The following is a 14,108-nucleotide window of genomic DNA, read 5'->3' on the forward strand; positions in this document are numbered from 1 at the left end:
GCAGTCTAGAGCACTGATTGCAGAGTGGTGGAGGCTGGAAGGGACCTTTGGAGGTCACCTGGTCCAACACCACCCCTGCTCAAGCAGGGTCACCTAGAGCCAATTGCCCAGGACTGTGTCCAGATGGCTTTTGAATATCTCCAAGGTGGGAGACTCCACAGCCTCCCTGGGCAGCCTGTGCCAGTGCTCATTAATACTCTCAGTAAAAAAGTGTTCAGAGGGAACCTCTGGTGTTTTGGTGTGTGCCCATTGCCTCTTGTCCTGTCACTGGGCATCACTGAAAAGAGCCTGGCTCCATCCTCTTTGCGCCTTCCTTTCAGGTATTTGTATACATTGATGAGATCCCTCCTATAGCTGCTGACTTGACACAGTTTATGCTTGCTCTCCATACTCTCCAGCTGCCATGTAAGCAGGATTGGGTTTTAGACATACATTCTCAGAAAAGAGAAAGGGGAATGATGCTGTTATAGGATGGGTGATGTATGCATTCCCAAACTTCATGTATCCATTTAAGAGATAGCCTTAATGGAGATGATTTCTAAGCAATTAATTAAAAAAAGGATTTATGTTTTTCACCTGCAGTTGCTATCTACAGACTTACCTAAGAACCTGTCACTTTAACAGTTAGTGTTTTAGCTATTTCACTCAAGCAATAAGCAATCTTCTCAGCTAATTGCTTACTTTTGATTTTTCTGGTAGCTCATAGGACTTGTGTACTTAGGAAAAAATGTAATCTCTTTATACTGGCTTAATCACAAGACAATATGATTAGTGTAAAGTCAGTAGGAGAACTGAAACAAATCACAGTATTGCTATTATAGCTAGTACAGGCAGGTGCAAGGGAGTAAGGATGGGAAGCCAGTATTTTGCCAGATAGGCTCTTGTTTTTTTGGCAAGTAAAATTCAGTTTTAATGGTGAAGTATTATGCAGTATATTAGCATTCTTTTAGTGTGTTTAATAAAAATGTTGCCTTGGTAACCGGAGACTTAACCACTGCAGCCTGTTGTAAATCCTTTTGGAGATGTGAGGAAGTGCTTTTGGTGCATTTATGTTACAAGAGTTACCACTAAAATCTTAAATACTGAGGAGCTGTGGTGTTGCAGGCTTCCTGATGATGGCTGTAGAGTGTTCCTTCATTTGTTAAGGAAAAAAATTTTTCATCAGCATTTTTATCAGAGACTCATTAGGGATGAGCGCAGCAGCAAGAAGATGAACTGTCATCTCTTGTTCCAGCTTACAAATTAAGCCATTCTTCTACTGATATGTGCAAGCCTTATCCAAATATCCCTGCAGGCAGAACTGCACAACATTCCACCTTCCTTATCACAGCACTTCTCCCTCTTGTCTGAGATGTCTAGAGATTAACAAACCCTTATGGTGGATGGGGGGGTTAAGAAAAAAGCCTCATTTGGAAAACTTGTAGAGCTAATTAAAAGTAAGCTGTATCATGCTGATTGACACCAAAGCTATATAGTATTTAGAAAATCTAAAAGCAGAGGTGAAATTATTAGACAGGGGAAAAATGCTTGTTCTGTATCTGTATGCCCATCCAGTGTCTGAAGTGGTAATTACTTTATGATATATGATCATAGTTATGTTGGAGCCTGTGGAAGTTAATGGGCTTCTGCTGTCTGAAGAAACACTTTAAATGAGATACTCATGGTTATAGTGGGCTGAAGAGGGCTGCTAAAAACTCTGCTTACAAGCCTTAGTACTAATCTGAATGACTCTTACTGTAATGCCTCTTAGTCAAGCTTTTCTTACTTGCTTCCAGAGGGTGAAGCTATAAGTAGAATGAGTCACGTTTTAGGACTGCAATGGATTTCCCATGTTCTGTTTTCTCTTTTTGAGGGAGAAACTGAGGGACAACTGATCTTGAACAAAACTTTGTACTCCTGGTATTTATTCTGTGCAGATGCTTCACGTGAATGTGATTTGGTACAGATGGAGGGCTAAGCAATGAGTCTGCCTGGGAGTTTTTCCGTGCTGTTCCCTGCAGCCTGGACTTCAGCAGTACGAAAGAGGCCTCATCTACAAAAGCTGTATGGCAGCATGGCTCATGGGAAGGGTAACTGGAGATGGTGAGGGAGGAGATGGCCCTCTTAGCCCGCTGTATTTTTGCTTTCGGTGTCCTTCCTTGCCAGGCAGTTTCTTTCATATGTCTGATGGCTCTCCTTTAACATATAGGGTTTGCGGTAGAGCTGTCACGGTATCCTGCTGTGATAGGTGGCACCAGTAGATCTTTGTGTCTCTATTTAGATAACTCCTTGAGAATGCAGATAGGAGGGAGGCAAGAAGTATCTCTTGTTCCTGTCCTGTGTATGCGTACAGCAGGAGCCCTGAGCTCGCAGTGACTGGCTGTGAGCAGGACCGAGAGAGAGAAACTTGGAAGTGGAGGCTGCTGCAGATTAGAGCTGAGGGGTATAACAGAATGTATAGGTGAAGGGTGTGAAGAACATCAGTGTTGTGGTCCCTGCAGTTTCCACTCCTGAATGAAGGCCTAATTGTAGTGTCCTTAGCTTTTTAAGGCCTTGCCTTCAATGATCATAATAATGGTAGGGGTAAAGGGAACATTGAATGTGTATGCAAAAGCAGTTATGGTCTGTGTGTGTGTGTGTGCTGGGCGTTTTGTGGACTTTAGATTAAATGAAGACATGGTTTAGCCAGTTCTGCTTTCTGGATATGTATTTATTGTTTAAAAGTTAAGCCTATGACTTCTTTCCCTGTTTTGACCAGAGGGAACAAAGTGGGTAGAAATTAGTGGACTGCAATCAATATCTAAACTTTTGCAGTTGAGAAACACCTTGTAGAAAGTAGTCCTGCACCTAACCCTGTTCTAGAAACTTGGAGTGAGAGTTCAGATCTACTGACTGATGTTGAAACAGCTAAGGAGTGTGCTTCTCCAGAGTGGGCAGCTGTCAGCCCTGGACCTCATTTACTGCTTGCTGGACTGTTTTGTCAGATCTAAAGTGTTGATGGTGCTCCAATTGTTTGCCTGTGTTAATATGTAGAGGTATTACATTTTTCCCATCCATTATTCTGCTGAGAAATCTCTAACAAATCCTTCTCTTTTGCAGGATTTTTTTGTCTGGCCGTTGTACCCAAACTACTGTATGGGTATATGTATTCTTATGAAGTTCTGAATTTAGTACCAGTGTCATAGGTGAGGAACTGTGGCTGAGAGAAATCAAGTTACATGCTTAAGTCAGGTAGGGATATTGCCAGGGCTGGAAGCTAAGCCCCGTTGTACTGAACTCATTATGAAGGCAACACCTTTTCTGTTCTCAGAATTAACAGGACTGAGTAAGCAATTGCACCTTGAAGCTCTGTGCCGACTTCTGAAATAACTGCTCCAAACCTTGTCTCTGATCTATTTGCTAGATCTCCGAGTGCTCTGGCACCACAGGGTGCAAAGGGCAAGAAAGTCTTTTAAAAATTGCTGAGCTGGCTTTTATGTAGCCAGTGCTACTCACGCGGCACATGTATGCATGTCATAGGTAGTCCTCAACTTGACTTTGCTGTTTTCTGTGCAGAAAGCTTCCAGCAGAGCTGGCTAAGCCATTGCTGCTGAGCTGTGTCACCTGGTCAAACCACATCCTTGGTAACTCTCTACTGTTGCTGTTGTCACACTTGGGATCAGGTTGAATGATGTTGACCACAAGCAGGTAAGATGGAGGTAAAATCAAATGCTCCAGGAAAGGTAAATAGAAATGCAGGTGGTCTGCAGGTTAAGCAGCAAGCTTACCAGCTGTGAACACTGTTATGAAACCTTTTTGGGGTAAGGTTTGTTCTTTCATCTCCCTGTGCATGGAGGTTCAGCTGCTCCCCATGAGGACCAGTGTACCCATGGCCACTGGGCCCTCCCACAGCCTCAGAACTGGGACTGGGATTTGGCTGGCTGGGGCTGCCTGAGCAGCGCGGCTGGTTAGGCAGCAGTCACCACGGACGTGCAGCGCTGCCCTTCCCCAGGGAGGAGGGGAAGGGAGCGTGTGCTGGTGGGTTCATAATCTAAGGAAAGCTAGAAAGCAAGTAGGGCTGTATTTATTTACTGCTGTTGAACAAGCTGCTTCTTGGAAGCAGCCTATTTAACTCTTCCAGTACTGAGTATTTTTTATGTAAGCCATGTGATTACTTCGTGGTATTTAGGCTTGATGGGGGAAAAACTGGTGTATTGCAGGAAGCTTATGGGCTAACTTCTGGAGGAAGCTTATTCTAATGTAGCTGACTACTTTGTTGTATTCTAAAGTCCCTAAAAAATGCCTCTTTAGCAGAAACCATTTTTTAAAACAAACAAACAAAAACACCACCACCACAGTGAATGAATCTTCTTTCAGAAGAGATCTCTTAGTAGGATTAAAAAAAAAAAAAAAGAAATTTTCTCCTTTAGATACATGTATTGGGTTTGCGTGGCAAGGTTTTGGTAGTGGGGGGGCTACAGGCATGGCTTCTGTGAGAAGCTGCTGGAAGCTTTCTCCATGTCTGACAGAGCCAATGTCAGCCGGCTCCAAGATGGACCCGCCGCTGGCCAAGGCTGAGCCCATCAGTGACGGTGGTAGCGCCTCTGGGATAACATATTTAAGAAGGGGGAAAAAAAACCCTGTGCAACAGCAGCCAGCTGAGAGGAGTGAGAATACGTGAGAGAAACAACCCTGCAGACCCCCAGGTCAGTGCAGAAGGAGGGGGAGGAGATGCTCCAGGCATCAGAGCAGAGATTCTCCTACAGCCCGTGGGGAAGACCAGGGTGAGGCAGGCTGTCCCCCTGCAGCCCAGGGAGGTCCATGGTGGAGCAGATCTCCACCTGCAGCCCGGGCAGGACCCCACGGTGGAGCCGGGGAGGAGTGAGGAGTCCTGCCCCTGAGGAGGAAGGAGCGGCAGAGACAAGGTGTGACGAACTGACCCCAACCCCTGTTCCCTGTCCCCATGTGCTGCTGGCGGGGAGGAGGTACAGAAAATCAGGAGTAAAGTCAAGCCTGTGAACAAGGGAGGGGTGGGGGGAAGGTGTTTTAAGATTTGGTTTTATTTCTCACTATCCTACTCTGATTGGATTGGTAATAAATTAAATTAATTTTCCCCAAGTTGAGTCTTTTTTGCCCATGATGATAACTGGCAAGTGATCTCTCCTTGTCTTTATCTTGACCCACGAGCCTTTTATTATATTTTCTCTCCCCTGTCCAGCTGAGGAGGGGAGTGGTAGAGCAGCTTTGGTGGGCACCTGGTGTCCAGCCAGCGTCAGCCCACCACAGATGCTGAGAGAAACGGTCATTGACTGTGGTGTCAGTCCCTGAACAAGCCACCCCCCAAAAGCCAGGCTGTGAGTGCTTACTGTCCACAAGGCTATTGGGCTGGCTGCTTGCTATCAAATCCCTTTGCTTCAGTAAACTGGCATCTTATTTTCTGTCTTCCTGGAAGTTTCCTGAAGTGGTGCTATATTCACAGCTAATAGTTTAATATGACTCATGGGCCATCCAACGTGGATCTGGGTGGGTTGGAAGGGCTGGGACAGGTGGAGGGCGTTGTCTGGAACAGGACACTGAGACCTCGTGATTCTCACCAAGGGATGATGTCAGATGGGGTTATAAATCTACAAAGGCTTTTCACTTCAGTGACTGTTTGCTGAATAACTCTTTTCTTTGAGCTCTGCAGGACAGCTCTGCCTTCTGATCTGACACTAAGAATTTAATCACGTGCAAAGGAAACATAATCTGTCAATGTATTGCACTAGGGATGGGTGGACGGTGGTTGCTTTTGTTCTATTTAAAATAGTCTCCGCACACAACTGTACATCTGGGAAGCTGGAACATAATTTTGATAGATACATGTGACATTTTATCTTTGCAAGAATGATGTATCATAAATGAAACCTGAGCTGGACTTTCTTTTTATTTCTCCACATTGTTCCAGGTACCTGCTAATACCTTCCGTAATTGCTAATGGTTTTTTGGGTTGAAAACAGCTACAGAGCCTATCAGAAGCTGTAAGAGGAAAGGGAATCCATACGGGAAGGCAAGATCTGAATCTTTCCAACTCTGCCGCAGCTCTGATCCAAATCTTGACTTCCTGGCCCCAGCCTAAGGATTAGTTTGTTCTTTTCTGCATAAAGTATTATTGTAAGGCTGCCCAGAACATAAACGTATAACTTTTCACTTAAAAAAAACCAAAAAACAAAACAAAAAAACCCACAAGCCTCCTCATTGGCTGCAGTTAGCCAGTATGTGTATCCTTAAACTGAAACGGAGCATCTTCCAGCTGGAGGGTGGCCTGTGATGATGGAGTGTTACTTCTGTACTAGCTTGCACTGCTGTCTGCTTCAAAGGTTTTTTTGAGCAAAATTTTATTGGCTTGATGTGTAGGAAAAGTAGGGACAACATATTAGCAAAATAATTCCTGTATCAGTACAACCTGTCTCTCTGCAGGAAGATTTTTCTGAGTAAAGCTCCAGTGCTTTCTCTCCAGAGTGTACAGTTGTGTGTCCCCCATGAGCCATCAAGACTGAAACATCCATCTAAAAATGTTTAAATTATTATTCTGGAACAAAAATGTTTCAGAGAAAGCAAGTGAGCCTAATCTGTATCTCTGGAAGGTACGGCCACCTCAGGTTGCTTTGTGTGTAACGGATCCAACCAAGTAATGTCTTCGCCTCTGCTGCTCTTGTGAAGCAGTTCCACAACCCCCTTCCTGTGACAGTTACACACCTTCTCGTCTATTCATGGCCAATTTAGGTCAGTTTGTTCTATTGCAAGCACCAACCTTTACCAATACATTAAGAGGGGAAAGAGTGCCTGAAACTAGACAGCAGTCAAATTTTCCCCTTTGCTCTAATTTAAACAAGTGAAATCCTTTTAGTCTCCTGTCATACTATGGGTTAGCTATACCTGTGATCATCCCTCAAGTCTTTTTCTGCATCTCTTCAGGGCCAGGGAATCTGTTTGGCCAGAACTGTACAGAAGGGATTGTGTGTGGGTCTGGCACAAGGGCTTATGTCTGCCTTCACTTACAATGCAGACCACGACTGCATTTTTCTTTTTGCACTGGTGTCACACGGTTGTCCTGTGAAGGTCTTGTATACTTGGGTCTCCCTCCTCTGCTCTTATTAAATGGTGAGCTCCCAGATTAAATACAAATTTATTATCTCTGTATAAATATCTATGTGCTTTTGGGCTATTAGGTTTCACCAAGAGCTTGCAGCAAAACCAAGTCTGCTTGTGCTTTCCTAAGGCTTTCTGTCCCCTGGAATTTGGAGAAGGCGCTTCTGCAGGACACAGCTCTCCCTACTGTGGTGGACCCTTTTCTCCCGGCCGGGTTTTGTGACACTGTTCTCTTGATCCTGAAGTTCCTGGCCAGTTGAAGTAAGTTTTGCATCTGACAGAAGTAACATCGAAGAACCTTTAAGGGGGCCGTTATGCTGTTACCTTCTGTTTGTGAGAGGCAAGTTGCTCAGACCGGTTGTGTTGCTCTCCTGCTCTTCCCTTCAGACAGGCCACCAATTTATTTTGGGCTAGTACACACGTAAAGGGAATGTTAACATAACCACTGTTATTACAGATTACTTTGTCCAGACACCAGCAGTTACAAAATCCACCCCACTGCTATTACTGCCCTAGTGTTGCTGGCTCCTGCCCATGTTTAACTCTTGGTCACTTGACAAAAGCAAGTTGCTCTTTCCCTCCCCTGCGGCTGCCCACTCTAAAGAATTTGCTGTGACTACTCAGTCCCTTGCTTGTCCTAGAGGTCTCCAGAGGAAACAGTATCTCAGTTTTTTGATGTTGGGAGCTAGAGACCTCTTTTCTCTCTTGATTTGTACAAGATAAAAAGAAGTAAAGAAGCAAAGGATGAAAATCTGCAGGTCACTGCTATCAGATCTTTGCATCGCCAGTGCAGTGCAATGGCAGGGGCGCTGGATCATCCTTACGTGGGAGCTCTGTGTGTTTTCACTCCACAATTATAAATTAAGGTGATGCTGTTGGGCCCAGAATCCTTTTTACCCTTTGTGCAACATAATTCCAGGGAACCTTTTTCCTCTCCTGATTATGAGTAGTAGTTTCTTCTCAGTGCAGTGTGAGGAATGGTCACTACAGCATTAATACTTCTCTTCTGCAATGCAGTGTTGTATTCTAGAGTTGAGGCTCAGGTGAGATGGAGGCAGTATCTGCTGCTCTCCCCTGTTCACCACCCTCTCCCTTAATGTCACTCTGAGATGGTCTTTGACGCTGCTCAGGACATGTCCTGTCTGGGACCAAAAGGCCAGTCAAAGCCAGGATGAGAGAAAGTAACAAAGCATCGAGTTTGCTGACTCTCTCATCTAGCGATCAATAGACACTTTTATCAGGGACCTGCATCTATAATTTCTCTAATACCAAATGCACCTTGTGAGCTGGAGGCGGGCTGTCTGTGTTTCCTCTATTTAAGATGCTTTGCAAGTGCCTGTGACCATATAAAGCTAAGCGAGCCTGTCCCCAGTGCTGTGATCTAGCGTATGGCATGTCCCAGGTTTCTAATCTCCAGGAATGAGAGAGGACCGTGTGTCTGCAGTGTGTCACTTCTGAATAACCGCACTGGGAAGGGCTGACATTTAGCAATTAGAGCATCTAACTCGATACAGATAGGATGGCACAGGTTAAAACAGGAGCAGATGCCTCACAGCATGTATGTGTCTTTATTGGTTATATGATACCCCAAAACTCCAGATGTTTTACCAGGCACAATGCAGGCAGTTCTTCCCCAAATCCTAATCCTGGTGGGAAGGCAGGATGCAGGAAGGAACAATTTGATGCTAATGTGCTTTCCTGTGGGCATTACAAAAGACAGAGGTTCTTTTGGAGGGCTGTGTTTGTATCTCTGCAGGGAGGGTGGGTTTCAAGAGAGGAACGAGGACTTAGGGAACCAGAATAAAAAGCTTGTTGTGAGAGTACTAAACGGGAGATGAATGGAGACTCACCTGAGCTGTGTGACATATTCCTATGTCTCTGTGCTGTGGCCAGGAAGGAGCTGGTACCTAAGAGGCAGGGCAGAGGCTGCGCTTGCCACATCTCCAAGATGCAGCAAGGCACGGAGGCAGGCAGAATTTTATGCTCGTAACTTTGATCAGCTTTGATCAGCAATGGCCCTTTAAGGCTGAGCAAGGCGTGCAGCATGGACACTGCCCAGTCCAAATCCAGCAGCCACGTGAACTGTACTGGGTGGGCAGTGCCAGGCTGGCACAGCAAAAGCCTTCCAATGGCAGAGGGAATCTTATTGAACTTGCTGGCTCCCACCCATTCTGCTCCCTTTTTCCTTGGGACAAATGAGAAGAACCTGTCTCCAAGTGCAAGATTTTGGGGGTATGTATCAGAGTAAGAGATGCCTGACAGTAAAACGTCCATCTTGCCCTGATTTCTGTCTGGGGTGCTGCAATGTCGAGTGAAATAACCTTCCAAGCCAGCTCTGGTGCAGATGTATTTTGGCTTATGTTATTGCTGGGAGCTTTCTCTCTGATGAGCTCTTTCTGCCTCTCTGTGTTCCTGATCTCTGGCTCTCTTCACTCTTTTTTTTCCTTGGGCTGGGATGTGTGCTGTCTGTAATGCATCAGGAAGTAATACGCAATGAGGAAACTCTCATCATCTGTGCATCAGGGAGAGAATTATTGACTGAGTGCTGAGCAGTCAAGTTATTGATTCAAACCATAGCCCAGTCTCTCCGTCTGCCGCTTGGAGTGGCTGGTTACGTCCTTCTGGTTCATTGCATTTAATCGGATTCCCTGAGCTGCCACGCAGAGGGAGAGAGTTAGAACCAGATCCATCTATAATGTTCGCTTCAAAATCCAGTTCCGTATCCCCTTCTCCATCGATGGAGCAGGCAGATTCAGATGCTCTGGACATCAGCACCAAAGTGCAGCTGTACGGCGTGCTCTGGAAGAGACCCTTTGGGAGGCAGTCAGCCAAATGGTCCAGGAGGTAAGCTACAGTCGCTGAGGGATGCTCAGGTGAAATACAAAGCCTAAGGGTGCTGGGGTAAGTTAGAGCCTGAGTGCTTGGCTCTTCAAGTGCAGCTAGCCAGGCAGAGACTAGGGGTGAAACTTTGGGCATAGCTTCCCTGCTGTTCTGAGTCTGCTTTACACACATGGCACCCCATTATGCTTTCTTCTTTATCTGCCCAGTCCCTGTGCAACGTGTACTCCAGGGTGGGAATAGGGACTAGCTGCATCCTCTGGATAATTATCCTACGATCATTTCATGAAAGAGGAAAAGTCAGCTCCTATATTTTGCCCCTGAACTGCTTGACTTTGTTCATTAGCACTTGTTAAAGCTCTTTGAGTCCTTTGGGTACGAGATGGCTAAGCTGGACTGATTGTGCATGTGGGACTGCGTGTGCATGTGTATGGTCTGCAGAGGTTTGTGGACCAGCATCAGTACTGCTGTGCTGCGTGATGGTGATGGCACGCTTGGAACAGCAAATGCAGACTATCTTCCCTGGGGAGAAGGTGGCTCTGAATTCTTTCCCATCTGCTGCTAGGGAGTTGTAAGCTGCTGCTGTGTGTTGCGTATCAGCAGCCGGGAAGCTTGGAGCTGGAAAGCATTTGCTATAACCTTTTACCAAGGACAGAAATATGTTCTATAATACTGAAGTGATAGGTCAGTTTGAGGTTTAAAGTTGGTGTAGTTTTTTTATGCGAATTGCTGAATCTCACAGCAGAGTTTTTTCTGCTGGCTGTCAGATGGTGAGACACGACTGTTTATGGATGGGTATTCGCACAGAAACATAGTACAGCTCTTTCTCATTGCTCACGGGGGGTACATGATCCAATGGATTAAACCTTACAGCACTCCTGGACGGCAGATTAATGTCACTGCTGATAGATGTCGTTGGCAAATGATTCAGTTAGAAGACTGGCAGCTGAGAAACTTGCATTTTCACCCTACCACTGCCAGAGATATGTTTTGTGACTCAGGATTTGTTGTCATGATCTATTAAAGAAGGATAGTAGTACTTACCCGCCTTTAGTAGTTTGATATCGGCAGATGAAAAAGTCTGCCAGAAAAGCAAAGTAATGTTGTTTTCTTCCCCCACCTCACCTTTCCACTGGGGAAAGACACAAATAAGTCATTAACAAAAGGCAGCACAGGAAGCCGGAGCTACCTCTGGAGCTGAAAGGCAGTTTTGTAGCCTTTGTAGCACAGTGCGTGTCAAGGCTTTTTGGAAGAATAAATTAACCTGCACATGAGCAATGTCTGTTGGCTACCTCGGGTACTTACCTTTTTGGGTACCTTTTCGCTGCAGTCTGCAGTGTAGGCACAACACATCAAATCCATTTCTAAACCCAGCTTTCCCAGTTTTGCGCTGTGTAGTAACCAAAGTGCTGTCTAGTCTAATAGACCTGTGAAGATGGTGTGGCCTGAAAAACAGTTAAATGTTGCTTGGGAAGCAGTTTTGTGTTTGTAGCAATCTCTGACCCGGATGCAGGTTTTATGCTGTACTCCCCCACCCACCCCATCCCTGCCCCCAAAACAATGGCCTTTTTTCACCCAGGAGAGAATTTGTGCTGATGCTCCCTACTCAGCTCCCAGACATTGATATTTAAATGAATTATGTCTGGAAACTAATTTGACTGTGTTATGGAAAAGAAGCGGACAGAATAACAGAGGGGAAGGTAATTTGCCACGGAGGAGAAATTCTTAAAAGGCTTTTTTTTCTTCCTAATCAAAATTTCTTGCAGGCAAATGGCCCATCTCTGCTCTCTCTGTCATTATTTATTTAGTGCTGTTCTATTCCTAGAAGTCACCCCCATCTTCAGCAAGTGGTAAATATTTTAGTGATAGCAGGTGGGAAGAGATGGGGGGGTGACTGTGGGGTGGGGATGATGTGGAAGGTTAGCTGCAAGCATGGCAGCTGAGGGTCCTGGGGCACCAGAGACAGGTCAGTGGGAGATGAACACAGGGAATCTGTAGGATTTGGAAGGAAGGGGTTTCTGGAGTAAAAAGACTGGAACAGGTGGAACAATAAGATTTTTTTTATCGCAGGAGAGATTTCCTTTAAAGTAAAAAATCTTGCATGTTATTAGAAGTCGGTCATTATGGGGGGATAAGGAGCAATTCATCTATTCCCCCCCTTTAACCTCCATGCCCACCAAGACACAGCTGGTCAAGTGCATTATTTTATGAAAAGGAGAAGAGATGTTTCCTATTCCAGTTAAATTAAGAGAAAGAATTGACTATTGCTAGATACAGTTGAGGATCTGATCTCTGAGCAATGTAGATTTTTGTCCTGAAATCTCAGATTACTACTTTTAATCTGTTTGGTATTTACAGGTAGTAACTTTGCTGTGAAGTAATTTTGCTCTGGACAATATTACTACTCCCCGTCCCAAGGAAAGTCTTCCCAAGATATGGGAGATAAACCAGCATGCAACAGGAGGATTGATCGCATCAGGCCATCAGCCATGCAGATGGGTCTGTGTGGCTGTTAAGAGATGCATGATACTTACTGGCTTGATCCTATTCTTTTGGCTGTAGCAACAGTGCTGCTAGAGACACTGAGAAGAAGAGCAAATGTTTAAGGGAAAGATGGAGCCTGAGTTGGTAATGGATCAAGGAAAAAAGTCCAGGCACGGTGTCCAGTGCTTTGGTGATTGAAATCCCAGGTTTGGAGATTTCACAGCAGTAGAGGTTATGCAGGGAGGGATAGCAGAGCCTTGTTTTAGTCAGGGCTGGCATCTGATGGCACGTGTGAAGACAGCAAGACTTGACATGAGGCAGTTGTCTGGAGCACTCTCAGTCCTTTCCCTTGCCCACACAATGGTCTGTCCTGCAGCCTAAGTATTTGTGTGCTGCCTGAGAGGGCTCAACTGACCGAGAGTGGGCTGGGTGCTTCTGGCACTGGACCAGCATGGCTGTGTTTATCTGCCAGGGCTGACGTCTGAGCATGCTGCCTTTCAGAGCTTTATTTTGGAATGACATCAGCAGCATCCTAGCCCCTGTCTCTCCAAGAGAAGAAGTTCTATTCCGAAGGTGAATTTTCTTTCCTTGTAAAGTAATAGCCTTCCAAAAGAGACGCAACAGTCTTCTGAGTTTACTGGTGCTTTTGACCAGTCTAAGCTTGGGTCACTGCTGGACTGTCTTTGGAAAGTCATATTCTCGGCCCTTGATTATGGGCCCTCCTCTTCCCACGAAACTGCTCCCCGTTCTTCCTTCCAGTTAACAACAAGCAGTTTAGTCTCTTCCCCACTCCCAAAGTTGTACTGGTAACGGCATCAGCCTCTCATGGAGTCTGGAATAAAATGCACAAGGTATGTACCTGCCCTGGACGTGGCATGAAAGGGGCACTGTAGCTTTGCAGATAGGAAGTGACACATCCTTTTTTACTGTGAGTAATCCCAGCCCCTTACAGAAATGTCAGGCTCTAAGCTGACTGTCATCTTTCAGGTGAGAGACTTTGGGGCTAAGGGGAAAAGTTCCAGGAGGGCATCTGCTCAGCGGTCAACAAGAAAAGCAAGGTGGAACATTAGGAGTTGAAAACATGTCGTGGTTTAACCCCAGCCAGCAGCTAAGCACCACGCAGCCGCTCACTCACTCCCCCCCCCACCCAGTGGGATGGGGGAGAAAATCAGGAAAAAGAAGCAAAACCCACGGGTTGAGATAAGAACAGTTTAATGGAACAGAAAAGAAGAAATGAATAATGATAATGGTAACACTAATAAAATGACAACAGCAATAATGAAAGGATTGGAATGTACAAATGATGCGCAGTGCAATTGCTCACCACCCGCCGACCGGCACCCAGCTAGTCCCCGAGCAGCGATTCCCCCCCCCCCCCCGCCTTCCCAGTTCCTATACTGGATGGGACCTCACATGGTATGGAATACCCCTTTGGCCAGTTTGGGTCAGGTGCCCTGGCTGTGTCCTGTGCCAACTTCTTGTGCCCCTCCAGCTTTCTCGCTGGCTGGGCATGAGAAGCTGAAAAATCCTTGACATTAGTCTAAACACAACTAGCAACAACTGAAAACATCAGTGTTATCAACATTCTTCACATACTGAACTCAAAACATAGCACTGTACCAGCTACTAGGAAGACAGTTAACTCTATCCCAGCTGAAACTAGGACAAAAGAGTAGAGAACAAACCACAAAATATGCTTA

General features: G+C 45.6%; 1 protein-coding gene across 5 annotated transcripts in view; it reads left to right on the forward strand.

Moving 5' to 3' along the window:
• Positions 1-9,175: 9,175 nt before the first annotated feature.
• The window catches only part of PLEKHD1 (pleckstrin homology and coiled-coil domain containing D1), a 30,798-nt gene continuing 25,865 nt past the window's right edge, over positions 9,176-14,108 (forward strand). For 2 of the 5 annotated variants that reach the window (XM_030004372.1, XM_030004338.1), the window contains exon 1: positions 9,200-9,930. In XM_030004372.1, coding sequence (XP_029860232.1) covers positions 9,782-9,930 — 149 coding nt within the window. In that variant the 5' untranslated portion in view covers positions 9,200-9,781. Of the gene's footprint in view, positions 9,931-14,108 lie in introns of all 5 variants that reach the window. The other 3 variants (XM_030004346.1, XM_030004355.1, XM_030004364.2) reach the window with 3 other exon arrangements.

This window comes from Aquila chrysaetos, chromosome 2, assembly GCF_900496995.4.
Source record: "Aquila chrysaetos chrysaetos chromosome 2, bAquChr1.4, whole genome shotgun sequence".
Lineage (NCBI taxonomy): Eukaryota > Metazoa > Chordata > Aves > Accipitriformes > Accipitridae > Aquila > Aquila chrysaetos.